The sequence below is a fragment of the Archocentrus centrarchus genome, chromosome 2 (genome assembly GCF_007364275.1).
Source record: "Archocentrus centrarchus isolate MPI-CPG fArcCen1 chromosome 2, fArcCen1, whole genome shotgun sequence".
Taxonomy (NCBI): domain Eukaryota; kingdom Metazoa; phylum Chordata; class Actinopteri; order Cichliformes; family Cichlidae; genus Archocentrus; species Archocentrus centrarchus.
This window is the reverse complement of record NC_044347.1, coordinates 3,230,011-3,257,738: the sequence shown is the minus strand read 5'-3', so window position 1 is coordinate 3,257,738 and position 27,728 is coordinate 3,230,011. Positions and strand designations below refer to the sequence as shown.

The 27,728-nt window shown below is 41.1% G+C and overlaps 2 protein-coding genes across 2 annotated transcripts; one reads left to right on the top strand and one right to left on the bottom strand.

The window, feature by feature from the left end:
• Nucleotides 1-5,795: 5,795 nt before the first annotated feature.
• Nucleotides 5,796-9,662, bottom strand: LOC115797215 (interferon-induced protein 44-like). Its single transcript, XM_030753740.1, has 9 exons — nt 9,570-9,662; nt 9,263-9,286; nt 8,840-8,860; nt 8,702-8,735; nt 8,223-8,424; nt 7,263-7,421; nt 6,766-6,934; nt 6,225-6,325; nt 5,796-6,142 (listed from the first exon to the last, which is right to left on the bottom strand). Exons 1-9 carry the CDS (start codon nt 9,571-9,573, stop codon nt 5,960-5,962), a joined length of 897 nt encoding a protein of 298 aa, XP_030609600.1. The 5' UTR covers nt 9,574-9,662; the 3' UTR covers nt 5,796-5,959.
• A 246-nt stretch (nt 9,663-9,908) lies between these two features.
• Nucleotides 9,909-15,809, top strand: LOC115797464 (uncharacterized). Its single transcript, XM_030754047.1, has 7 exons — nt 9,909-9,962; nt 10,239-10,349; nt 12,344-12,425; nt 12,630-12,719; nt 14,484-14,534; nt 14,626-14,865; nt 15,311-15,809. Exons 2-7 carry the CDS (start codon nt 10,245-10,247, stop codon nt 15,541-15,543), a joined length of 801 nt encoding a protein of 266 aa, XP_030609907.1. The 5' UTR covers nt 9,909-9,962; nt 10,239-10,244; the 3' UTR covers nt 15,544-15,809.
• The last annotated feature ends 11,919 nt before the right edge of the window (nt 15,810-27,728 follow it).

The following is a 27,728-nucleotide window of genomic DNA, read 5'->3' as shown; positions in this document are numbered from 1 at the left end:
ACCCTTATCACGCCATAACGGAAAATTCAGCATTTTCTTTTTCTGACAAATATCTGGATTGTTCCAAATGGGTGTTAGTTTACAGGGGATGAGTGAAGACTTAGTTATTTTTAAAAATTCCCACCAGGCTGTCAGAGAGGTATTTATACTAAGGACTTTATAGCAGTTATGATGTTTAATACTGGAACTAATGAAAGGTAAATCTGAGATTTTTATTTTTCCACAAAACGCCTGTTCTAGATCCAGCCATGGGTTGTCTAATGAATTGGATTTGATCCACTTTGAAATATACTGCAATCTACTGCTTAAGAAATAGTAATAAAAGTTTGGTAATTCTAGACCTCCACTGTGTTTTGGCTTTTGTAAAGTTTTTAAGCTTATTCTTGACGGTTTGTTTTTCCATAAAAATTTTGAGATGTTTGAATCTAGTGACTTGAACCAAGGAATAGAAGGTTTATTAGGGATCAATGAAAATAGATAATTAATTTTTGGTAAAACCATCATTTTAATGGCAGCAACTCTCCCCATGAGTGATATAGGTAAACTGTTCCAACGTGTGAGATCATCCTCTATTGTTTTTAATAAGGGGATATGATTTAATCGTACCAAGTCTGAGAGCCTGGCGGAAAAATTTATGCCTAAATATCTAATATTTCCTGACTTTAGTGGGGTCCTAGAGGTTCTCTGGAAATTACAATTCAGAGGCAAAACTGTTGATTTACTCCAATTGATAGAGTAATCAGATATAGATGAGAACTTATCTATCAGTGTGATAGTCTTCAAAAGAGAGCCTTGTGAATTCCCAAGGAAAAGTAATACATCATCAGCATAAAGGCTAAGTTTATGGTCCATATTTTCAGTTTGAATCCCTTTAATATTTGCATTTTGACGGATTGCTGCTGCTAGCGGCTCAATGAAAATTACAAAAAGAGAGGGAGAGAGTGGGCAGCCCTGCCTAGTGCCCCTCTGCAGACTGAAACTTTGTGAAATGAGATCATTTGTCCTAACACGCGCATTCGGAGAGCTGTGTAGTGTTCTGATCCAGTTTATAAAGGATGAACCGAATCCAAATTTTTGCAGAACTGCTAGTAAGAATTTCCAATTTACCCGATCAAATGCCTTCTCTGCATCTAAAGACACGATTGTCGTCTCTAATTTGTTAATAGAACAATAGTCTATTATATTTATCAGTCGACGTGTATTATTGGCTGAGTGCCGACCCTTGATAAAGCCTGTTTGATCTGGATGTACAATAAATGGAGTAATACTTTCTAATCTTTTGGCAAGGGCTTTGCAAATTATTTTAAGATCTACATTAATGAGAGAGATTGGCCTGTAGCTGGATGGGAGTGTGGGGTCTTTGCCTGGTTTAAGAAGCAGGCTAATGTTAGCAGAGTTTAAGGTTGGAGATAAGATGTGGTCATTCTGAATCTGAGTTACCATTCTGAAAAAAATGGGAGCTAGCTCAGACCAAAATTCTTTATAAAACTCGGCTGGAAAACCATCTGGGCCTGGGGCTTTATTATTTGGGAGATGCTGTAGGGCTTCACTAAGTTCAGACAATGAAAGAGGTAAATCCAGAGCTGCAGCCTGGCTGTCATTTAGTTTTGGTAGATTTATATTATTAAGAAATTCTTCAATTTCAGTATCAGATGGGTTAATCTGTGGTGAATATAAGGCTTCATAGAAGTCTCTGAAAGAGTTATTTATTTGTTGTGGGTCATGAGTAATAATACCAGTCGAGTCTTTAATAGAAAAAATAGCTGTTTTTTCTTTATTCAGTTTTAATTGCTTGGCCAGGAATTTTCCAGATTTATTTCCATGCTCAAAGTTTTCCAAACGCAGCCTCTGCAACATAAATTGTGTCCTTTTATCAATTATTTCATTTAGCTCCAGTTTCAGTTTCCTCAGGCTGATAATTGTATGTTCTTGTGGTGAAGCGGCATAAGCAGTTTCTAAAGATTTAATTTTTTGTTCTAATTCTAACACAAGTGCTTTTTCTTTATTTTTCCTATGCGAGCAGTAAGATATTATTTTGCCCCGCATTACTGCCTTTCCTGCTTCCCAAAGAACACATGGTGATATTCCTGGAATATCATTATATTCTAAGTATGCTGACCATTCCTTTTTGAAATAATTAATAAAATCTTCTTCTTTAAGTAATGATGTATTAAATCTCCAGTTCCTGATTGGCGGTGTGACTCTTTTCTGTGTCAGAGACATAGACACCGGTGCATGATCGCTAATAGTGATAGGGTGAATCTGAGTGTCTGTGATATCCATCATTATGGAGCTGCTAACTAAAAAGTAATCTAAGCGGGAATGAGATTTGTGTACTGGTGAGAAATAACTATAATCTCTCAAAGTAGGGTGATGTGAACGCCAAGCATCGCAAAGTCCAAAATCCTTCATGTACTGTTTAAGAATGTCTGCAGACTGCCAGTTCCTCTGACTCACTGCTGTACTGAGCCTGTCAATATCTGCATTAAGTACCAGGTTGAAGTCTCCTCCTATTACAAGTGTGGTGTCAGAGTGATCTGAGAGTGAAGTGAACAAAGCATGAAAGAAGGAGGGGTCATCAACATTTGGTCCATATATACTAGCAATACATAAATCTGTATTCTGTATAGATAAATTAAGTATTATAAATCTACCTTCAGGGTCTATTGTACTGTTGCTAATGTTAAAGTTTATCTTCTTGTTAATCAATATAGCTACACCTCTTTGTTTGGAGTTATAGCAGGCTGAGTATGTGTGAGGGAACTGTGGAGAGGAAAGAGTGAGCACAGATGTATTGGACACATGTGTCTCCTGTAGAAAAACAACATCTGCTTTTAAGTCTTTTAACCGATTAAAAATTTTTAGTCTCTTTTCCCTCGAACCAGCCCCGTGCACATTCCATGAGACAAATCTGAGTGTGCTCATATTTAAACTAACTGATGGACTGTTGTGTGCTCACTAAGGATGTGTGTGTGTGTGTACATATGTTCTGTATGTTGGCGTGTGCCCTTTATATTGATGTGTGCGTGTGTATGTGCGCTGTATGTTGGTGTGTGTGCATCTGCGCTGTATGTTAGTGTAGTAAACTGTAGCATTGTAAGTGACGTAAACATATTGCTGAGTGCAGAAAGAAAAAAGACGTGTAAAAAGTGACCTAAGTGACATAAGAATGAAATTAGATGAGGGGAAAACAAAACAGAACAAACAAACAAACAAACGATCACGGTACTATGCTGACTCGTCGGCGTTAATGGTACTACTTAGACAGATTTAGACTATTTAATGGTACTGTTTAGATGGTTGAAAAAAAAACTCAGAAAAGAACGTTAATATGGACACAGATCACCTGATCGATCAGCAGAGCCATGGCGTGGTGTTTTTGTCTCGGTAAAGCTGTCCGTTTACATACAGTTTGTCCACGGCGATGACAGCCCGGGAGCCTCCCTGCATGAACTTCTTCCGGATGGGGAATAGGGCCTTGCGTCGCTCCAGAATCTCCTTTGGAAACTGGTCGTTGACGCTGAAGTCCGTCCCTCTCAGCTCCCGGCCGCGGCTCTTCACCAGCTCTTTTTCTTTGAAGTGTTCGAATTTGGCCACGATCGGTCTGGGTCTGCGTGCTCCGGGTCGCTTCCCTCCCAGGCGGTGGACTCTATGGAAGGCGATGGTCTTCACGGCGTCCTCCGGGAGCTTCAGGTGAGTTTGGATAAATTCCTTCACTGTAGCCTCCGGGTCCTCCTCTGCCTTCTCCGGGATACCTGAAAACACAAGATTTTCTCTCATGCTGCGGGCCTGAAGCTCGATAATCGATTCTTTAATTTTCTTATTTTCTTCTGAGAGCCGGGTCGTTTCCTCGGTGAGGGAATTCACCGACTCTCTGAGGACAGCGTTTTCAGCAGCCAGTGTTTCCACCTGATGCTGGCTGAACTCGACTGACTCCCGCAGGGCCTGAAACTCCTTGTGAAGGATTTCAACCAGGGCCAAGCGGGCGTCAAAGCTGGACAATTTGTTATTAATGGACTCCAGAATGTCCACAATATTGGTGGTGGGTGGCGAAGTTGCCTCTGGGGAATCTTCTGGGCGGTTTTTCCCTACTTTAATAAATGCCTTTAAGTTATGCCCATCTCCGGAGTCCTGCATGTTTGTCCTTCCTCGTCCGTTTCCTCCCCGGCCATGACAGTCACATTCATTCATGATGAGGCTGCAACACAGCAACACACACACTAATGCAGCCTGAATGATGGCGAGCCTTCAGCTCACACTGATGCTGTGAGTAAAGCTCCGAGTCTTTGAATGAAGCTCTAAAAATGTGATGTGACTGCAGCAGGTTGATGTTCAGAGTTCAGCTGTGGCTTTAACTCACTCTGAAGGTTCAAACATGTCAGCAGGTTATGGCATCAAATGGAAAACACACTGTTAATGAACATTTCCATCATCTGTGTCCCTCCTCACTTCTGGCACGTTAGTTCCTTCTTTCCTTGGATGAAGGAAGCTCCAGTGTGTCCTCTGATAAAGGCAGGAATAAAGGAAGCACTGAAGCAGCTTTCCTCAGTATTCACAGGATCTGAGCAGCTCTCATTGTGGCTGCATGCACACACTTCACTGAGCAACCTTCCAAAGCAGCTTTCACTGGACCAGCAGCTATTTAACACTCACTAGACACTTTATTAGGTACACCTGTGCAGCTGCATTCTAACACAGAGGTCAGAGGTGAAGGTCAGGCTGCTTTAAAGTGGGTTAGAGCAGCAGAAGACCACAGCAGGTGCCCCTGCTGTCAGCTAAGAACAGCAAACTGAGGCTACAGTTCACACAGGCTCAGCAGACGTGGACAACAGAAGATACAGAACACCTGGAAACACGTCACCTGGTCTGATCACCAGCTGAGCATCACTGAAACACCACAGCCTACCTGAGTGTTGTTGCTGAGCAGGTCCATCCCTTTAGGAGCTCAGTGCACCATCTTCTGATGCTGCTCTCCTCAACATTACAGTGAGTTCACTGAATCGGCCTCCACAGTCAGCAGAGCTCCAACAGAGCATGGTGGAGCTTTGAGCTGCTCTCACTCTCAGTGTCAGTCTGAGTGTTTCTCTACAATCAATGAGTGTTATTGATCAGGGGCCAGTTCAGAGCTGAGCAGCAGGAACATCTGACACACTGTTGCTGTCGACACCTCTGAGACTGTCTCTGTCTCAGCAGTTGAGCCTGAGACCTCATTTAGAGTCAGACGTCCCAGAATCCCCTGCAGCAGTGGCTCGTCAGGCTGCTGCTGTTCACTCATCACCCTGAACCCTCCCTTAGTTATGCTGCTATAGGCCTAGGCTGCTGGGGGGTTCACATAATGCACTGTTTCTTTTCATTCACCTTATTTACTTTGTTTATACTCCACTCTGCATTTAATCATTAATTGTTATTAATCTCTGGCTCTCATCCACAGCATCTTTTTTGGTGATGGAACCAGCCAGAAGAGGAGATTTTCCTCTGTGTGGGAACATTTGGAGCTGATCTCTCCTAAGGTGTGCACATAGTAATAAATTATTACTAATAAGCAGTGTAAAATTAATAAACGTGACAACCTCTAACATTACACCTGGGTGAACCAAACAATGGAAAATTGGAGAACCCTAGGGAGGGAAAGGAAAATGTCCATCCCACCTTGTACAAACTTGTTGCTTTTCTCAGTACCCAGCTTCATCTGTGTCCTGTACGTGTGTACAGCCATGTCAAAAAAAGCAGGTTGGTCCCAAACCTGCTTGTACAAAGAAGACACATACAGGACCCCAATTAGGTGATAAGTCAGGATGCTTTATTAGATTTCTACAAACGAATGGAAAATTGTGACACAAGAAAAAAGTACAAATCATGTGCTGGAAGCTCGTATTGAAAGATCTCAGTGGAGCCACAAAATGTTTAAACTCTGGAACATGTTTTGATAACTCAGGTAAATCATTTTATGATTTCATGTTCACAACTCCTGATTCCAAACTTGAAGATTTTCAATGAAGTCGTCTCCAAAGTTGATCATGTTTCTGAGCGCGCTCAAAATCAGCGTGTCAACATCCTCGTGAGTTTCGATTTCCTCGCTGTAGTTCTTCACAGGAAAGATGCAGTTCATTGGGATTCCCAGTGCAGAGCTGAACTCTTTCATCTGAATGTTAGAGAAACCCCACATTACATTCAGGCTTTTCTGCTCTATCATCACATTTCTGTAGAGACTCACAGATGCTCACCTTCTTTTTCAGGTGTTTGCTCTTATACACATTCTTCAGGTCTTTTCCAGTTTCAGGACAGGCCTCATCAATTTTGGTAATGATTGCCATTTGAGGAATCCCTGAAAACATCGTGTAAAACCATGAAAATCTTTATTTTCCTGGTTCCTTTCTGCTCTTTTGTTTCTGCAGCCCTACCTGTTTGAGGCTTAAACATGGTGAAAAATTAAGATTGAATATCATGTTTGAGCAGTTTCCTTAGAAATTACTGTTTTCTTTATAATTTCTGAACAGCAATAAAGTGTCAGGCTTGGTGAGTTGTTTCCCCCATGCTACATACTGAAAAAACATTTATATATATACTTCCAGTACTTCGCATACTCAACAATGTCTGAAAACTGGCCAAATGTTTGACTTGATTTATCTTGGATTCTTTTTTTTACAACTGCCTAACAAACAGTCTTAAATTGCTCAAACTGTTCTGTTCATCAAACTGAAAGCATATCGAGCAGAATTGTGAGTGTACAGATGAGCTGCTGCTCTTCCTGATATGATCACTTACCCAAGTCACTGGCTGCCTGTCTGATGCTGCTCATCTTTTTCAGAACCGAGTCCTTAATTTCTGATGCGTTGGCAGAATGAATACAGACCAGAACATGAACTTTGTCATCTGCAGAGGGGGTCCGGTTGTAGCCGGGATCTTCTTCTGACAGTGGAGCCACTGGGTTGAACTGGAAACCAGTGAAAAACGATTAAATTAAGTATAAGTTTAAAAGTATAGGAGATGATCTGTCTAATGGTTGCAGGGTGTTTGGAATAGCAGATAGAAGCTCTTTATTTATGTCATGTCATACATAAGGTTCTGTATTCATGATGCTTTTACAGCTACAATTAGGTGGTGATCACTGATGATTTCATTTGGGGATTTTACTGCTACTTTACTAAATGTTCAGTAACTCTGCAGCGAGGACTCAAGTTAGCAGCTCTAGTGAGTACTAGAACCAGTCTGATGAAAACATCTGATGCCACACAGATCATTGAATAAAATGACTGATGTACCTTGTGACCTTCCCTCACGTGGCCTCTCATGGCCAGTTTGATGTCGTCAGGATGAACACCAGCATTAGTCCCCCCCTCCAGACCCATGATGTCATTGAAGACCAAAGGGTAACATACAGCAGAGCTTCCTCTTCCTTTTTTTATTTTATGAGTTTGATACTGAAACAGAAACAGATTAGATTTTGGTTTATTGACAGTGAAGCCTTTTATGTTCCTCCTTTTTTTTCCACTGTCTGCTTTTTCTGTGCTCTCCCAACAATTAGCTGTTCTCCTTTTGTTCAGATGATGATTCATTTTTTAGACCAGAAAACAGGTCTTGAATAATCAGGCCCCATCTTATCTCAAAGACCTCATAGTACCATATCACCCCAACAGAGCACTTCGCTCTCAGACTGCTGGCTTACTTGTGGTTCCTAGGATACTTAAGAGTAGAATGGGAGGCAGAGCCTTCAGCTTTCAGGCCCCTCTTCTGTGGAACCAGCTCCCAGCTTGGATTCAGGAGACAGACCCCCTCTCTATTTTTAAGATTAGGCTTAAAACTTTCCTTTATGATCAAGCTTATAGTTAGGGCTGGATCAGGTGACCCTGAACCCTCCCTTAGTTATGCTGCTATAGGCCTAGGCTGCTGGGGGGTTCACATAATGCACTGTTTCTTTTCATTCATCTCTTTCACTCTGTTTATACTCCACTCTGCACTTAATCATTAATTATTATTAATCCCCCCCTCTCAGCAGATGACCCCCCCTCCCTGAGCCTGGTTCTGCTGGAGGTTTCTTCCTGTTAAAAGGAGTTTTTCCTTCCCACTGTCACCAAGTGCTGCTCATAGGGGGTCGTTTTGATTGTTGGGTTTTCTCTGTAATTATTGTAGGGTCTTTACCTTCACCTACATGGATTGAATTGAATTGAAAAGTAGTAGAAGAGCTTGAACAGACAGCGAGCTGAAGCTTTGGTGTTTTTTACCTTTGTGGTGAAGCTTTTGTCAGCGGTAATTGCACTGGTCACAGCAGGGATTGCTATCCTGCCTTGCAGGGTGCTGCTGACAGAGTTGATGAAGCTGGACTTTCCAGCTCCGACAGGCCCATGTAGAAGAATACGGAGATGTCTGATGCTGTTGTTTTCAGGCTTGTAATCCTGCACATACTTCAGATCACGCTCATTGTCCCTGTTCAAAAGAGCCAAATAAGATTTGGACTTTAGATCTTTTTTTTTATTTGGGAATAAAGCAAAGACTTCCAGTTATGATGGCTGTCTTTGCACTGCTCTGCTGAAGCTCTAGAGAGTTAATACTGAAACACTTGTGAAACATTTCATTGGCTTCTCTCTGTGCTACATTTAAAGAGGATGAGAAGAGCAGCTGTGAGCAATATTAATGCAGAATGAGCTCCAGCTCCTCATTCTGCATTAATATTGCTTTCAGATATATGTGAAAGTATACTCACTGCCGGGAAACTTTCCTCCATGGTTCATCCAGAGCTGAAGAGAAGACAGCAGAAAGAAGACAGGAAGTCATCAGCCTCATACAGTGAGAATAATGATATTGTTTTATCAGAATAATATTCAGAAATCATCTGACTCACTGGGAGAGGGTTTGGTCTCACCTTTAGGAGAGACAAAAATATTTAGTCAGCATACATAAAGAACTGTGATGCAGCACTTTAAAGTTTATACAACATACATTAATTAAAGGAAATTATTACAAAGCAAATTTGAATCAGAAGTTCAGATGGCAAAGATTCGTAGCTTTCTCACTCATAGAAAAAAGATTATTTCGTCTATTTAACCCAAGGTAATGAAAGCAAAATTAACTCACTTCATACTTCTTTGTTTCCTGCACCTAAATGTGTTACTACAAAATTTTAAGTGTCTCGCTAAAGAAAAAAATACAGATGATCATATGATGTGCAAGATGAAACAACCTGCATTTTACAAGGAAATGATCACTGTGACTACACTAAATGTTTCCATGGATTTGGTGTCCCGTAGTTATATGTGTTACTTACTAGGAGGAGCAGGAGCAGAATTTCCTGAAGGGAAAAATTCAGAATATTATATGATGTACAACACAAACAAACCTGATGGCTTTTTATGAAGAAACAATGACTATAAATACTGTAAGATTTTCCATGAATTTACGATTAAATAATTTTGATTTGTTCGAGCAGAAACTGTGGTAAAATGCAGATAACTAAATACTGGAGCTACAGAGTTTACATACTGTGGAAGGTGGTTGAAATCAGCTCAATAGTAGAAAAAAAACACACAAATGATGCCAAAAAAAACCAAAAACAAAAAATTAGTCTGACTTACCCATTGTGCTGTGGTAGTAGTTCTGCTGCAGACGGAGGGACTGATCATCTGAAAACTCCTCCTGCTTTTATAAACCTTGTGGTGCCGTACAATCTGCATCACTGTGACTTTCACTTTCACTCTCTGCTGCAGGACCCACCCCCCCACCCCCCCTCTCTCTCACACACACACACACACACACACACACACACACACACACACACACACACACACAGGAGAAAGAAAGTGAAAGTGAAAGTGAGGGGTCCTGTGGAGAGTTTGGGGGATTTATTGTAAATCACATGATAGATGTGTGGGGAGGGAGGCAATCTTTATATACGGGAGGCAGTCTCAGTGAGTCTTAAAAGAAGATCAGAGGTTTGGGAGCTGCAGTAGCAGAACAGCAGCCTGCAGGTAAACATTTCTCTCCTCACAGGAAACTGCTGTGCTGACTGTATGAACCTTTATGCTGGCTACAGATTTCTGTGATATTAATACTTAAATGGAAGCTCTGCTGTGATTAAAACATCAGTTTATCAGACTGAGAGGAGCCTCTGAGATCTCACTGAGTTAATTAAAAAATGTCCTGCTGCTGATTCTAGCTCTGTGATTATGTAGTGTGATCATATTCATTCAATTTCAGGTGTGGCAGATAAACCTTAAATCTGCATCTCCTTCTCCTCTCTGCAGCACATCATGGATGATCTATCGACAAGTAAAGATATATCTATGGATACAGATAACTGGTCACCAGATGCCAAGAGGTCATCACTTCAGGAAGCTCAACAACCAAAAGAGGAGGTCAGGAATTTATTTACTTCATTTACAGTTAGTTAAAAGTCAATAAAAAAAACTGGTTCCTCTCAAAAAAGGTGAGTCAGACCGATCAGTGTTTCTAATCTGACTCATGTTCAGAGGTGGGCAGTAATGAAGTACAAATACTTTATTACTGTACTTAAGTAGATTTTTCAGGTATCTGTACTTTGAGTATTTATTTTTCTGACTACTTTTTACTTTTACTCCCTACATTTTTATACAAGTATCTGTACTTTCTACTTCTTACATTTTCAAACACACTCGTTACTTTAGGTTTATTGTGTCTGAGAGAAGTTTGCATTTCTGGTCAGTGCGCCGTGAAACATCAAATGATCTGAGCCTAAACAGAGGTACAATAACCTATAAAAGACAATCGTACTGGTGTATCCTCCATCACCGGGGCTTATTGCATGCAAAGACATTAAAGAGGCAAAATCGTATAATTAATGTATCATTTATAGGGGTTACAGTGGGCCAGACTGAGGGCAGATGTCTGTAAGTTGTGCTCGTGGTAATTCAGCATTTAGCTAGCACTACAGAAGAGGAACGAGCATAAAGAGAGTGACATGCAGCAGGTAATTTTAAATGCAATGTTTCTAAATGCTCAACAAATATTAGAACAAAAAGTGTGTGCAGTTTGTCACACAGTGTGTCTGCTAGCTAAAAGAGGAGCTGCTGTATTTACAGGGAGAGCAAAGAATGAGCGATAACTTTACTCAGATGGAAGAAAGATGAAGGAGAGCAGCAGGTCAGCTGATCACAGCTGACAACATCATTTACTGCAGCTACAATAGAAAGCTGTGATTCTTCTCCCCATGCAGAGACACTACAGCTAATCTTAGGGTTCCTCCACCTTCTGAATCCCACTGTAACCCCTGAGGATCCTCATGTTGGTGTTTAGGTGGAGGCACAGTCACCCTCTACTATGGAGGACACAGAGAACAGAGCTGTGTTTAAATTCCCTTTAACAGTTTGTGTCCTACAGAACAGATTCAAGCTGAGTGCATTCATTAGGATTAAAGTTTAGATTGGAATAACATTTGTATTTTGATGTATTATTTTATATTATTACAATAATATATAATGAGGTTCAGTTAGCTTTACAGAAAAATAGCAGGTAGAAACATCCTCCAAAGAACTACTTTTACTTTGTTATTTTGAGTACATTTCAGAGCCTGTACTTTTATACTTTTACTTAAGTAAAGATGTTGAACTAGTACTTCAACTTTTACCAAAGTATTTTTTAACACAAGTACTTGTACTTCTACTAAAGTACAGAATGTCAGTACTTTTGCCACCTCTGATCATGTTCTGATAATATGAACTCCCCCAACATTTACCGTCACACTGAAAATTTAAGTTGATTTAATTTCTGCTACACTGTGGATACAGATTAATACTTCAGTCCACTCTTCTTGTGAAGAAAGAGTGTGAACTTCAGGGTTACTGGTCCTGTCAGAGTTACACCTTCTTTCTTGATAGCATCATAACAATCAGAGTTTCTGTTCATGCTAAGAGTTTAAGTTTATTCTAACAAAATCCTCCACTTAACTTTTTCCCACCATCCTTTGAACATTTGAACATTACAAATTCTTTAAAGCTGAATGAAGTGTGAGCTTGAAATACTCACTGTTACCTCCAAACCTCTTTAAATGTCTTTTTAAATTACTCTACAGGTCTCTGAACCTGAAGAGCCGCTGAACATGTTGAGTCAGTATTTTAGTGTAGTAGTGGTGGAGGAGTTAAATATTTTAGGTTTTAGCTTACATGAAAGAAAAACAAAGGTCAGAAATACCAGAGACTAAAAGTGTTCCAGAGCTCGAGCTACTGAGTAAGAAGGACATCATCACAAATCTGTAAAGATCAAACATCATCAGTCAAACTATGACACAAAAGTACTACAGAAAATACTGTATTTGAGTAAATGTACAGTTCTGCTAGTTTCTGTATTTGCATGTTTTCATGTGTCTTAAATGTAGATGGTTGGAGATGTAAATGAAGGTAAACTGCAGGACGTCTGTCAGAAGCTGAAGTGTGTGCTATCACCACAGGAGTATCAGTGTATGTACAATTATTCATATTTATTGGGTTATAAAATCAGACGTTTTTGATTACATTTTTTTAAATAGTAAATGCTTATATAAAAGTTATTTAACATGTGAGATGGTTTTATAATAAGTGTGTGTGTGTGTGTGTGTGTGTGTGTGTGTGTGTGTGTGTGTGTGTGTGTGTGTGTGTGTGTGTGTGTGTGTGTTCTCTCTATAGATGCTATACATTTGCTGCAGAAAATCTCAGTTACCCAGAGTGAAGTGTTGGAGCTCTGCACAGTTTTGCTGGACAGACATCGACAGAAAGGTTATAATATAACATACTACAAGTCAAATGTTAGGACACAATGACTCAAAGTTCTGGTTCTATGTGTTTATGGTTTATTGAGTTTAGAATAAATCCAGACATCAGAACTGTTAAATCTGGATTTATGTGGAGAAGAAAGAACGCGTCATGAAGCAAAATCAGGCAAATGTTTTAACACTGTCCTCCAACCGGCTTCATGAGGTCATCTTCTGGACCTTTCATTTCAAAGATATATTTCCATATATCCCGACACAGGTGACAGGTGATGACATCATGAAGCTGGTGAAGGTCAGAGTGAAGGTCAAAGTAAAGACAAACTGAGGCTATGAGGACGTATGGAACATACTTTTCCTTTCTTTGATGTAACACGTCAGAGAGATGGAGAATAAAGAGACAGTGGAGTAAAGATCTGAACCAGAGACTCTGCTGTTGGAGCACTGTGACCAAATCAAAGTGAAATATTGAAGTTTTTGCTCCATAACATTCATGTGACACTTTAGCTGCTGGAGACAAAGCTTACAGTATGATTCGTTTATAGAAGATGATACTTTGTTATAAATTAAAATACCAAAACCTTGATAAGCTGCTAAAACTGATTTTCTCTACTCTAACAGTACAAATAATACAAAAGATTTATAAAACTATTCATTAAAACTATTATTAAAACTTTTAATATCTGGTATTTTAAATATATCATGCTATTATATTATATTATAAGACACTTTTTTAAACTTAAATATGAAACTGTTCAGTATAGGGGTGTGCGATATATATTGTCTACAATAATATCGTAATTGCGTGTTAACGATGTGTGAGCTGACATTATTGAGTATGCTAATTAGGACAAAAAAAACAATCAAACGTCTCGGCTCCACACGTTCACTACTTCATGCTTTAGTACGGGCTGCTGCGCGTGCACATTGAGAGCGCCCGTACTGTGCGCTAGCATACCTGCCTGAACAACACACCTAAAGCTGGAAATGAGTGAACACACTGCGCCAGGGGAGGAAATTCAGACATCGCCAGCCTCGCAGTCTACCATCTTAATTCCTAGGTGAGGAGGTGGTTTGCAGTTTGCAGACTGTAAGAAAGCAGATAGCTCGACAACTAATCTGTTCCATCATCAACAAGTATGAGGAATATAAAAAAATTCGGGAACTTGCTGTCCAAGACAAACCACGACTAGAAAAAATAATGGATGGATAGATGTTAATATCCTTTAAGTTAAAGTAGGTATGTTACAATCACTGCATCATAACCCAGAGACGTTCTTGGAGCCTCGGATAATACGCTGAAGCGGTCTTGCAGAAAAGCGGGTTTCTGATCAGATGAAGGTGTGTAGTTTCTGTGATTTATTTTGCTATAGTGTAGGTGGAATCCCCCTGGATAGCCTAATTTATTTATTTTTTCATTCTGTCAAGTCTTCCGTATTGAGCGATTGCTTTTGAAAAACTCGCCGAAGTTTTTCTATTTACATTTGTCCTGATGCCCAGGACACTCATGAAAAAGAGATTTTAGTCTCAATGTGTTTTTCCTGGTTAAATAAAGGTTAAATAAAATAAAAAATAAGTTAATGTCTCAAAACCACTGATTTAAGTCTTATATTTTACCAGCTTGCACTTCTTGTATGAACACATTTTTAAATAATGCAAAATATTGTTTATTATGGTTATGAAGAAAATTACAGAAAATATTGAGATATTATTTTTTTGTCAATTGCACACCCCTAGTTCAGTATCAGTTCTGAACTTTATCTCTCATCAGGAGGGAAAAAAATCCAGCAATCACCACAGTCTGCAGAGTCCAAGGACAGAAGTACGTCATTTATTTTCAGCTTCCTCTAAGTGTTAAACATTAAACAGTAATAAAGTATAATATATTATAATATAATTTTCATCTTTCTCAGAAAAAAAAAAGTCCACATATAGTCCATGGCTTCAACCCACCGTGAGGGTCTGCGCTGTTGTTACTGGTCGGACCTTTGGTGCTGATGAAGCCATACTGGAACAAGTTAAGAACAGCAAAGGATGGATATCACCAGAGGTGCAGATCACCAGCCTGCAGGAATGTGACATCATCATGGTCCTCTGTCCAATCACAGCCCGTAGTGGATCAGATGTGGAGGAAGCCTTTAGAAGAGAGGAAGGTAATAAAATATTTTAGACTTTTGAAAAAGAAAAAAGAGCTTTCACAGCAGAGGCTCAGCAGACAGATTTATGTCTGTTTGCTCTGCACAGCTTCTATTTTTTCAGCTGAGTCTTCGTCTGTATGAACTGAACATGCACATTTGAATTACACCCTCAGATTCATCACCCAGTCACCAAACACAGTGACCACCAATAGACTTCAAATCAACACTAACCATGTAGTGTGTCTCTTTAAATCTGGGGGTCTTCCTCCTCTATGAGGCCTTTTATTTATATCCAAAGGTTGTTGTCTTACTGTCTAAGTTTAGCTATTAAAGTTATGAAACTGAGAGAAAATTTTATTTATTTTTTTTAATTTAAGTATGTAATAACATTTTCAGCTGAATTTTCCCAACAGAATAAATCCATGAACTGTGTCTCGTATGTCTCTCTTTTGTCTTTTAGTGTCACAGAGTGATAAACCTCTCATTCTGGTGCTGATGCATCACACCTGGGATGCTGAGTACTCAACTGGAGGAAGAAAATGGGCTGAAGAGAATTCAAAAATTGTGCTGGAGGTTCATGTTCTCTTCCACGAGACACAGCCGGGATTACTGCAGTGTGAGAGAAACCTGCAGGCTGTTGGAGAAATACGCAACAAATTACACAAACACAGTAAATATGAATGGTCTCGGTAATAAAACCTGATTTAGAGCTGCACCCAAGAGTGGGGAAAAACTAAAAATATAAAAAATGTGATTTTTAGCATTTATTCATCACTGAGGTCAGAAAAATACAGACTGATAGAAAACTGATTATCTTTGTCTATGTTATTGATCCTGCTGATAAAAGATGTGATTTTCAGACTGTAAAGTTTTATCATAGCACTTCAACCTGTAAACATGTGATAGTCCTGCTTATTTGTTTTTAATGAATAAACAATAAAAATATCTGTTTATTTCAATATATCTTTACTGTCAGAAATAGAAGCGCTGATCAATAGCACAGTTGTTGACATTATTTCTAGGTTGGTTGTTCCAGTCCATCCTTGTCTTGCCTTGTCTCTGCGTTCACCCTTAGCTCTACTTGTGTGAAGTTTGTTGTGTCTCAGTTAATTGTTTACCTTCCTGTCCTGGTGTCAAGTGCATGTTTCTTGGTCTGTCTTGGCCACTTCCTGTTTTATTTTGGTGTGCTTTTAGTCCTTGTGCGGTGTGTTCAGTTTTGCTTCCTGTGTTTCTTTCCCAGTTTCCTATTGTCTGGTTACCCCTTGTGTATATATTGCCTCAGTTTCCTTCTGCTCTTTGTCAAGTTGTCCCCTCTCAGTGGTGTTGCTGTTGGTGTCCTGTTTTGCCATGTAGGTTTTAAGTTTTCTCTCTGGTTCTGCTCTTGCCTGTCATCCTAGTAATAAAGCAGTTTAATATTATGCTTGTCTCCAGAGTCCTGCCGATGGCTGTGAGCCTCAGATGAACAGGAGGAAAGGGGAGCATATGGCAGCAGGGGACAGCATCGGAGAGGAGCAGTAAAGAGTTTTTGCGCTGGTCTTTATAAGCAAATCACATATCATTGGGCACCTTTAAGTGGGTATATGAAATTCACAAGCTTTTCTAGTGGGTATATGGTTTACACCTGCGTATCACATAGACTACAGCACTGTCCTGTGGTACGTAGCCAACTAATAAAGACAGATTGATCATTTTTAAGATTGAAGCATCAATAAATGGAAAGACTTCTTTGAACAGTAGGAATGGGATCTAATAAACATGTTGCTGGTTTGGAGGAAGTAACTATGGCAGTTAACTCTGAAAGATCAACTGGAGTCTTATGGTGTGATTGTTTGTGAAGGAGGACACCTGAAATACTTTAATTAGAAAAATGGAACATTTAATATATTCAAGCATCAGAAAATAACACGCACACATGTACATGCAGGAGCCCTCTGCTCGGAGAAAGACAGGCCTGTGTGTCTCTGCTTCTCCACAGAGAGCTTCCCCTTCCTCACTAGCCAAAACATTTTTATAGTGACACTTTATCACTTCAAAACAGCCGGAGACAGCCGAGGTTTAGACTTGGCTTTCTCAGATCCGTTTGTGTTGGTGGCTCGTCCTCATGGCTCAGATCAGGACGTAGTGACATTTAACCGTACATACTGTAGTTAGTCAGTGACGTGCAGCCAGGGGAGGCAGTGCCTCCGCCATCATCATGACAAGTAAAATACATTTGACCCTTTGAGTCTTCTATAAAACTGTTTAATAAAACTTAATTATTTCAACACGTTAATGGTCAAAATCGTGGAATTTACACATCGCTGTTCAAACGCATGGAAGAAATGCGGGGTGAGCCAGTGCAGTACTGCGGCTCACCTCTGGTGGCGCTGTGCCACATACAGTAAATGAAGCAGGCGGTTGGCGCATGCCCATTGCTGTCTCTCTTTACATCACCAATTGCCGCAAAAATCAGATATATGTGAAAGTATACTCACTGCCGGGGGACTGCATAACCCTCTCTGCAGAGCGTCTACCATCGCAGAGTCCACAGGAGAGCTGCCTCCATCATCAAAGACCCCACCCACCCCCAACATGGATTATTTACACTTCTACCTTCAGGCCGGAGGTACAGAAGTGTGAAATGCAGGAGTACCAGACCAAAGAACTCTTTCTTTCCCACAGCCATCAGACTCCTAAACAGCTAAGCTGATAACTCCCTCACAGACATCACTGCACTTGACTGTCACTATTCATCTGTGCATACAGCTGCACATGTATGTTCAGACCATTTTTACTGTTGCAGCATAGGATATATGCACAATGTACACGACTTATTCTTCCAGAGTTATATTTATTTTTATTGCATGCTTAATTTTATCTATTTTTGGTATTTTGACATCCAGTGTGGGCAGCAAAGTAAAAATTTCATTGTACAGGGAAACAGTGTTTCTTCACTGTGCATATGACAATAAAGTTTTGAGCTTGAACTTAACTGGCCACACTACTATGAGAGGGTCCAGCAGATTAGTGATGGGTCAGTCGTGAACGATCCAGCTCTAAGAGGCGGCTCCTGATTGTGAGAAGCAGTTTCTGCTTTGCTGAAGTAGCATTAATTTATCATTCAGCACAGATCACAAATTTACCTCAACTTTAACTTCAAGATTTGGGTTTTGGCAGTTTAACAATAGAGGAAAAGCTCCCTGAGAAGCTGCTGTGCCAGAAATCCAGCAGAAGAGCCGTTCCTGTTTATAGTTACAGCAAACAAAATCAAACTGCACAGCAGTCAGAATTAATTATAAAGACAGACGTCACAGTAAAAAGGTTCAGCCCTGAATCTGTCACTTCTAGATCTACTAAATATTTTTCTGTGAGTACTTCATGTTTTTTTTTTTTTAGTATAAAGCCATACTATATTTTTGCCAGTTGAAGTCTTATAATATGAAACATCACAAAGGGACTGTATACAGCATGGCAATGTGGACCTAGTAACCCCCACAGAGACAGAATTCCCCCAAACTGACTGAATCTTTATTAGAAAGTCACTCCCTCAAGAACACGTGGAGCCCAACAGAGTTTGAAGAACCTTTGTTAAATATATGGACTAGTTCTTATTTAGCGTTTTTCTAAGCTAAGTGCTTTAATTAGCTAACAATCACAACTTGGGGTTCAGTATCTTGCCCGAGGATACTTTCACACACATGCAGCCTGGAGTAGCCAGGAGTTGAACCACTAACCTTCTGATCAGTAGGTGACCTGCTCTGCCTCCTGAGCTACAGCCACCCCCATATCACTGATATAAAAAGGTTGCTGGTTCACCTCCAGCTGAGAGTGTGTCAGGAAAGCCACACACTGGTGAGCCTCTGTGAATGAAGGAGCAGCTGAAAGTGGCTTTAAACTCATTTGTGTCTGAAAACACTCTTTGATAAAGACGCTGTACTTGGATTCCTCATGATTATCACTGTCAGTCCCAGATGCTCCAGTAATCAACATTTTGTTCCTTTTAGGTCAAACTTTATACCTCTAAAGTGAAGTTCCTACACAACTGATAGGTGTTATTTTATATTTTAAAACTTGCATCTGAAAAACTGCAATAAGAAATGGAGACTAATTTTTTTTTTCCATTTGTACAAGTTCATATTTGTTTTGTTTTTTCTTGTTCATATCTGTATGTTACACACAAACACTGTATATGTTTTATGTCTTATGTTTACTTATTTTTTTTTGTATTCCTGTTTGAGGACATTTCAGAACTGAATGTGTTTTACATTAAAAATATGTATTTTTACACTTTTTAAAGTACAAGTTATGAGCCATTGTCTTTCTTTATTTGTACTGTATGCATTTGAACCATGGGGGCAGAAACTTTGAGTTACAGCATTTATACATGGTTCGTTTATTCAGGTGCATTAACGGGGAAGCAGTGTTTGACCGGTATGTCAGCACTGACTGTGTTAGGCTGCTTAACTAATGTTCAACCAGAAGGATGAGAACTGCACACTGTCTGCAATAATGAAGTCAGTGTTTGATCACACAGCTATAACGCAGAGTACCAGCTTTATTGGAAAGCTGATACACAAGTTCCAGTCATCTCGGTTCAGTTATCAATATGTTGTTAAAACATTTTCATTGCATAGATCTTGTAATACTCTACACCAGATGTTTTCTCCATCTGGGCTTTTATTTAATGCTGAGTCTTTGAAATAAGTTGTATCGCTGGGATGTCTGACATTATTTAAAAGAATAAAAGATGCATATAAATAGTGTTTAATCCTTTCATTTCCATGCAGCAAACAAACATGAAGTAAACTGTAAAATCCTGCTGTGCTTCTGATAACAGAGCAACAGGTGAGCTGCTGACACTGATGTGAAGGGTCCACAGGGCAGGTGTGGCCCCAGAGCAGCGGTGGGCGGAGTCACTCAGTCTGGATCTCAGCAGTTTAAGTTCAGAACAGAGAAAATCTGCACACAAACACGTGGAGCCAAACACACTGAACATTTTCTTTGTTCGTCTCTGGGAACTTGATCTGATCCAGCTGCAGGTGATCTGCCAAAACCTGATTTCCAATGTTTTTATGTGTTTTTGATTTATAATGTCTGCTTCTATTATTAAGTAGACTGTAGCCAACAGGATTTATGAAGGCCTTAACATAAATGAGCTGTTTAGCAAGTATCTTTATGACAGTATGATGTGTTGCAGCTTCTGCTGAGTTGTTTCCCTGATAAATAAAGAAAATATAAAAGTCACTTTCCCAAAACGTGACTGCAGCTTCTGCCTGTGAGAGGAGAGTTCTTCCTCACTCAGAATGAACTGATATCATTCATGAGAGAAATGTTTGATTACTGGCCAAAAAGTCATTTTCACCAGTTTAAATACAGCAAATCTTTTTCTTTTATTTTTGGCAAATTCCAGAAACCACTTTTTGGCATGACACCAGTAAAAAGGTGAGAGAGAGGTGCTGGTACTGCTGTCACACTGAAGCTCAGTGCTGCAGCTTTAGCTACAGGTCAGGTGAAGCATCATCAGGGTCAAACAGCAACTTTTTTAAAAATCAACTTTTCCTTTCCAGAAATTGTTTAAAGAGCCTTTTTGTTTTGTGTTCTAAATAAAGATAAAGAGGATAAGGCAGAGCTGTTTGAGAGCTTTCAGAGGTAAAGTGATTTACCGTGTCACTAAAACACCACCTCAGCCTTGCTCAGAGGGTCACAGGCAGCTGCTGAGGTCAGCAGTGTGTTCTCTGGATGTCCTGAATCAGTCCCAGCTCGTCTGAAGGTTCTCAGAAACCTGCTGGGTGTGAACAGGTGGTTTTCTTTGTGCTTTTTAATGAAAGCTCATTAAAAACAAGCTTGTCCTGGTTTGTAGACATGGTCAACAGCTGATACACTCTCAGTGTAACATCCTGAGTGTGTGTCTGCGCTGTAATATCAACAGGTGGATTTAGTAATCTGGACAGATTATTGATCTATTAGTTAGTGATCAATAAGCTGTAAAAGGATGCTCAGCTGTAGCTTCACTTTCCAAACATCAGGCATTTGTTGGGCGGGGCTCAGTCAGTCAGTCACAGCCTCCACCTGTGGATGGAGCTCACCTGTACTGAAGGTGTGTGTAATGATGGATGCTGCTTCTCCTCAGGGCTGCTGTGGTCTTCATCATCTTCCTAGAAGCAGGTGAGTCTTCCTCTGTGTCCTTCATGTCAAACAGCAGCTCATGATGGCCTCAGACAGGTTAATGTTCTCAGAGCTGAGATCTTTGATGGAGGTTTCTTAACTGAGCTTCACCTGTTTTTAGTGTGAAGCTCACGATTTTTGCTAAATGAGACAAACAGTTAAACTGAGCAGAATCAAACAGATCTGAGCACGTGTAGCTCACACACTATAAAGACGTGTGTTTATACGATACAGTTGGAGGGTCTGGACTTTGATGGGTTACAAACATCAGAATAAATCATCATCTCAGCCTAAAGACACTTCATTACTGCCTTTAACGAGGAGTTCAATTGCAGTTTTCTGTGCTTTAATTCTGCTTCTACATGCATCCATCCATTCTCTTCCACTGATCCTGTTCAGGGTCATGGGGGTAAGCACCTGAGGCTAACGGGCCTTGACTGACTCTCCAAAGTGCTGCCTAATGCAGTCTGGGATTTGTAGTTCTAGTGGTGCTTTAACCCTGTGCTGATAGGAACCTCGTGGATCCTGTTGGTGTTTGAGAAGAAACCAGGTGAGGCTGAGCTTTGGGGGCCTGACTGTTAAATGCAACCCTGGAACATGGAGAGGTTTTTCTCACTTATATCAGCCTGATGACTGTGGACCTGTTACAGGTTGAATGCAGGTTTTTAAATGATGCAATATGTTAAAAGTAGCCTGAGCTGTATTAAGATTAGTTAGCAAACCACACACTTACTTTAACATGATGATCATAAACTAAGTGATTAATGTAAGTAAGTCATCAGTACAGGGCAGGATGGAGATGAGATCATGCTGTGTAGGACAAATTCTGATGAACCTCCCATGTTTCCAGTGTTGGTGAGCCCCCTGTAGCTCCAGTTCCTCTTTCTGAGGAACCAGGAGGCTCTTCAGCTGCTGTGGCCCCTCTGCTCCAGGGTCTGAACCCCAGCACCTTTATTCTCTGATCCAGCAATGAGACATCTTCTCCCTGAGACATCCTCACACTCCTCACTTATACAGACTCTGACGTCAGAAAAGCCTGTACATTAAAACAAAGGTGTTCCTAATAAAGTGGCCAGTGAGTTTGAGCTTGCCGTTTCTGATTAAAGCTGAGCTCCTGTCTCCATCTAGTGGACGGAGGCAGCAGCTGCAGTTTGTTTAATGTGTGATCTCTCACTGATGTGACTGAACATAAAGCTCCTCAGTCCTTCAGAGGGACCTTCACATGAACTGAAGTCTCAGGGCTGAAGGTCAGAGCATCTGCTTTCTTTACAGTATATTTATGTAACTGTTACTTTATTTATTCAATGAATTTAAAATGTAACCAGTTAGAAAATAAAATGAAACCAAACAAAGGCAGCTGTCTGTAAGGCACACATGTAACAATAACACAGGCTGAACAAATACAAATACTTCTATATTTGCAACAACACAAAGAAAACAAGCCAAATTTAACTTGCATGAAGAAACACAAAGTAAAGAGTTGGACTGAATCAGAGTTACTGAGTAATGAGAATCTCATTTATTCTTAGCTATAACTTCACACATTTACTGACAGCTTTAAATTCTCCAATAACTCAGACTTCAGTCAGTCAAACCCGCTGCAGGTTTTCCCAGCATGCACTGAGAGTTGGGACCTGCGCATGCGCAGACTAGTACTCCGGCGCCGTGTTTGCTTTAGCGCGTGTGACAGCGGAGTCAGCTGCAGCCAGAGAGCAGGTGAAGAGGAAGCGGAGCCTGCTGGACGGTCATGGAGCTTCTGCACAGGTGCGGAGTGAAGCAGGTGGAGGTCCTCAGGTGTGGTACCTCCGAGCCTCGGTCAGCCTGTCTGTTCTGGTCCACGGTGAGCTCTCACCTGTCACATGCGTGGATGAAGCTCGCAGAGGGGCGCAGGTTAGCGGACAGGCTGACAGCGGCAGGAGAAGCAGCTCAGGGTGGAGTCTGGAAACCAAACCTCCTCCTGATGTTTGCTGCTCTCTCCTGATGGATCTCCTCAGTCTGAGGTCCACCAGAATAATAAAATAAAGAAGCTGCTACAGTGCAGCACAGCCTGCACATGCTTTGGTTTGATAGTCGCTTTCAAAGTAAAATCCTCCTTGTCACGTGGCTGAAGCACGTCCTCAGCCTTTCAAATTAAAACTGTGTATACACCCTGATCCACTGAGTGAGTCTCAGCGCTCTTCCTCTGGCTGGTGTGGTCTGTACTGTGGTCATCATCAGGCAGGGAGAGCCTCATGAGTCTGCTGTCACATGCTGTAATCATCCATCTCTGTCCACAGAGCTGCAGCCACCTGCATCATCTTCACCATCTTGGAGACAGGTGAGTCTTCCTCGCTGTCCTTCACATCAGACTCACAATCACAGGAAGATGCACGGTAAAGATGCATGGTAAATGCACGGCAGGCATGTAACTACTAAAGGCAGTAATCAGATTACAGTTAAAATGCTCAGAGTAACCTTTAACCTTTGAAGCTGAAGCTCAGTCCTCTGAAGATCATCATCGCCCGGCTCAGGTGGTGGAGCAGGTCAGCGGATAGATCCCTGACTCCTCCGGGCCCTGAGCTGTTACTTAACCCTGAGTTTACCTGATGGTGTGTGTGTGTGTCTGTCTGTGCTGCTGGATCATGCTGTGTTTGTGTGTCTCAGTGTGCAGCCTGGTGTACATCTGCGCTCCGGTCAGAGTTGAAGTCCTGCTGCCCTGCGTCTGCTCCGAGCTGCACCGTCTGTCTCACAGAGTCTCTGACGTGGTCCTCAGCAGGCCGGACGCTCGCCTCCACCATCACATGTTCAGAGGGCGAGTGGAGAGTGTTCCCCTCCTGCAGAGAGAGGGAGACTTCTCCATCCTCCCACAGAGCCTGCAGAAGTCACACAGCAGCAGCTACAACTGCTACATCCCACAGCTGGCCTTCAAGCAGATGGTTAACCTCAGTGTGTCAGGTCGGTGGCTCTCACACTGCTCTGCTCACAGCTCAGCTTTATCCATGAAGCCACATGACACACATCACTTAGTTAAACTGCAGGAATGTCTCAAAGACATTAAGGCCTGGATGACCTCTAATTTCCTGCTTCTAAATCAAACTGAAGTTCTTGAGCTCGGTCCCACAGATCTTCGCTCTCAGACTGCTGGCTTACTTGTGGTTCCTAGTTAAGAGTAGAATGGGAGGCAGAGCCTTCAGCTTTCATTCACCTTATTTACTTTGTTTATACTCCACTCTGCATTTAATCATTAATTGTTATTAATCTCTGGCTCTCTTCCACAGCATGTCTTTTCTCTCCCCTCAGCCCCCCTCAGCAGATGACCCCCCCTCCCTGAGCCTGGTTCTGATGGAGGTTTCTTCCTGTTAAAGGGAGTTTTTCCTTCCCACTGTCACCAAGTGCTGCTCATAGGGGGTCATTCTGACTGTTGGGTTTTCTCTGTATTATTGTAGGGTCTTTACCCACAATACAAAGCACCTTGAGGAGACTGTTGTGATTTGGTACTATATAAATAAAATTGAATCATTGTTGTCGTTCAGCTCCTGACTCGTGCCTGTGTTCCTGATGCAGATGACTGTGTCTCTGAAGCTCAGGCTCCTCCTGGACCTTCATCAGGACACACCAGGTTTACACCAGGCTGCCTTCATCTCACTACGAGCCTCACGCTCCTCGTCTTCCTCTGGTTGAATCCTTCATAGCAGCGAGGCCTCGAACACAAACTGAGCTGAACTCGTTTCTTTATTTAGTGCTCAACATGGAAAACACCAAATATTGTTATAGATGAGCAAAGAGCACTTGTGATCATTTATTGTGTAGATAAATCCACAGGATGAGAGGAGACGATGTGAGCCATCATCTACACTCTGATCACAAACAGTCGCACTGTGCTTGGAGGTGGGCGGGGTCACGGGGAGCCTGAAAGCTGCACATAAAGGATGAGTGACGCTCACCTGGTGGTTTGGAGGTCACGTTGAGGCGACCTCAGATGGGTTTGACCCGGCAGGGCGAAGAGGAGGATTCACTCTGACTCTGGTTTCAGGCTTTATTGGAGACACACACAGCACTGAGTGGGTGTGTGGACTGTTTGTGCTGCGGGGGTCAGTGGGCTCTGTGACTGTATCTAGACTGTCTCCCCCTGGTGGCCACATTAGTAAATCACAGTGTTTTTTTATCCATTCCTTTGTTTATTGTTACTCTTCAGTTTGCACATTTTGTCCTGTTTGCACTTTAAGTTTGACGTTCCTGCTGATATCAATAAAGTTTATTTGTATCAGTGTGTAATCACTGTGAGTCTCTGTCCCAGTTTAATCCTCAGTTCTTTATCCCACAGTGAGGGTTTGAACCATCAGTAAATGAGCAGGATTTATTCATTATTATTACACGAGTAAACTGAGACTGTCAGGTTTAGTCAGAGTGCGGAGAGACTGCAGAGGTAAAACTGTGGGAACAGATCAGCTGATTCACGTCCTCTGAGGAGGAGTTACAGGATGATTCAGTGACTCATTTCTGAGGGGAAATAAAATCACTTCTGTGGGAACTTAAAATTAGAAAAAAGTGATTTTTTTTTTTTTTTGTCACTGTCAAAGAGGGAAAATGTTGAGTGTTTCTGTTTCAGTCCAGGTTATGTCGCACTGGTTTCACTGGTGCAGCACACTTTAGATCAAACTGGGCTGTTTGTGAACCAGGAACTGAAGTTAATTGGACACTCCTGACTAATCCTGAGGTAACCTGGTGCAGAGAGTCTTACAGTGGGTCAGAGGTCTGAAAGATTAATGATTAATTAATGAAAGAAGCAGTACTTTAACCTGTTTTCCTCAACCGCCAGCACGGTTTTTCAGGTTTGTGTGTTTTGGCTCTCTTGATGGTTTTATTTTGAAATCCATGCTTTTCTTCTGAAAGGTTTGCTATGAAAAAGTAAAAGGGCTCACACAGGTTTATTTTTATTGATTTTTCTTAGTGTTTATGCTGTAGGTGATGCTGAGCTCAGTGCACTGAAGCTGTGATGTAGACTGAATTTAGAGCAGGCTGTAGCTGCTCTGTGTGTGTTTGTGTGTATATTATCCTCACACACAGGAAAGTGTTAACAAAGTCTTCTACCACTGTAGGAACAGGTCAAAGGTCATGCTTTATCTTTTTAAATAACCGAGTGGATAAAGTCCATGATAGATCCAATGAAACAAGCCAAAGAAAAGTGGACTCTACTGTGTTTCTATCTGAAATGAACCCCTGTAACAACCCCTCACTGAGCTATTTATTCCAGTGAGTGCAGAACTGGTTCTGACAGTCCCTTACTTTAAACCAGTTTAAGTCATATACTATAAAGGAATATCTGATTTATTTAAATTTGATTTCATAATTGTATTTTAATATTTATTATAAATTTATTGAAGTTATTTATGCAGGGACTTTGTGGTTGTTATTTGAATATGTTTGACATCAATAACGTTTGGAATAAAATAATAAAATATATAATAAAATAAAAATAAATTGGAAGGAAAAAAGAGCGGGATGTGGTGGGTGGGGCCAGCTGGGAAAACCCGAGTGCGCATGTGCAGTGGGTCAACCAGAACAAACCCAGAAGGAAGAAAACAAAGTAAGAGGAGTTCGGCCGCCATTTTGGGGCAAGAGAAAACGGTTCTGCTGGAGGCGGAGGAGGACGGCTGGAGGCTGGTCCGGGACCGGGTCTGTGTTTGGAGGACGGAGCTCAGAGGGAGCCGGAGCCGAGAGAAGGAGTGAGGTGAGCGGATCAGAGAAGAGTTAAAGGTCCGGGGTTTGGTGTGAGTAAGCTCCAGTGTGTGCCACAGAGCAGAAACAGAAGGCTGTAGTCCGGGCAGGGAGGTCAGAGGGCAGCCTCCGGCTCACCCGGAGCTTCTCCACCGCATCCCCTCTATCCGTTTCATCCAGTCTGAGCCTCTTTAAGGTGGAATTTCTCAAACTGATGCTTTTCTTGGATGATTTAAGGTGGTGTTACTGATGTTTAAGGTCTCTTTATGAGCACTTGGTTCATTTAAGGTGGAATCAGTTTAGTAAAAGTTGCTCATGAAGCCCCTGTGACAGATTTAAGGTGGCATTACCTTACTTAAAGCATTGCAAACTTCTGTCTGCTAAGTTTAGGATAAGAACCCACAGTGACACCAGTGTCACAGTTTCACATGTAAAGGAAGTTTACTTGAATAAGTTTGAAATTTAAAAGAGTTTTAAAATTCTTTATAGATTTTCCTCAAAAAATGTGTGTGTGGGCTGTTATGGGTAAGGTGGTATTACTAGATTGTCAGCTTTTTATCATGTGTTGGCCATTTAAGGTAGTATTACTAGCTTTCAGCTTTTATCCCTGAATTTTTGGATTATTTACTGATCTGTTTGTAAATGTCAGTTTTTTTAAGGTGGAATTACTGAAATCTCAGCTTTACTCTGTCATTTAAGGATAATTACTGATGCTTAAACCCTCTCTATGAACTCTTGGCTTATTTAAGGTGGAATTACCGAGCAGCTGTTTTTGTAAATGTTGTTCGTGGAGCCCCTCTGGCTGCTTTAAAGTGGGATTAACTCCATTCCAGCTCGTGTGTGTGAAGTTTTGTGTTGTTTAAGTTGGTATTACTGAACTTTGGGCTATATGTCCTGCTGTGAGTCATTTAAGGTGGTAACTGATGCTCCTTGTGTGGCATTACTCCCTGTTGTGTTTCTCCTTAAATGAAGCTTGTTGGATTTGAACCACATTCTGCTTGTTTCTCCTCAGAGCTGCTTCATCACCTCCACGTTAA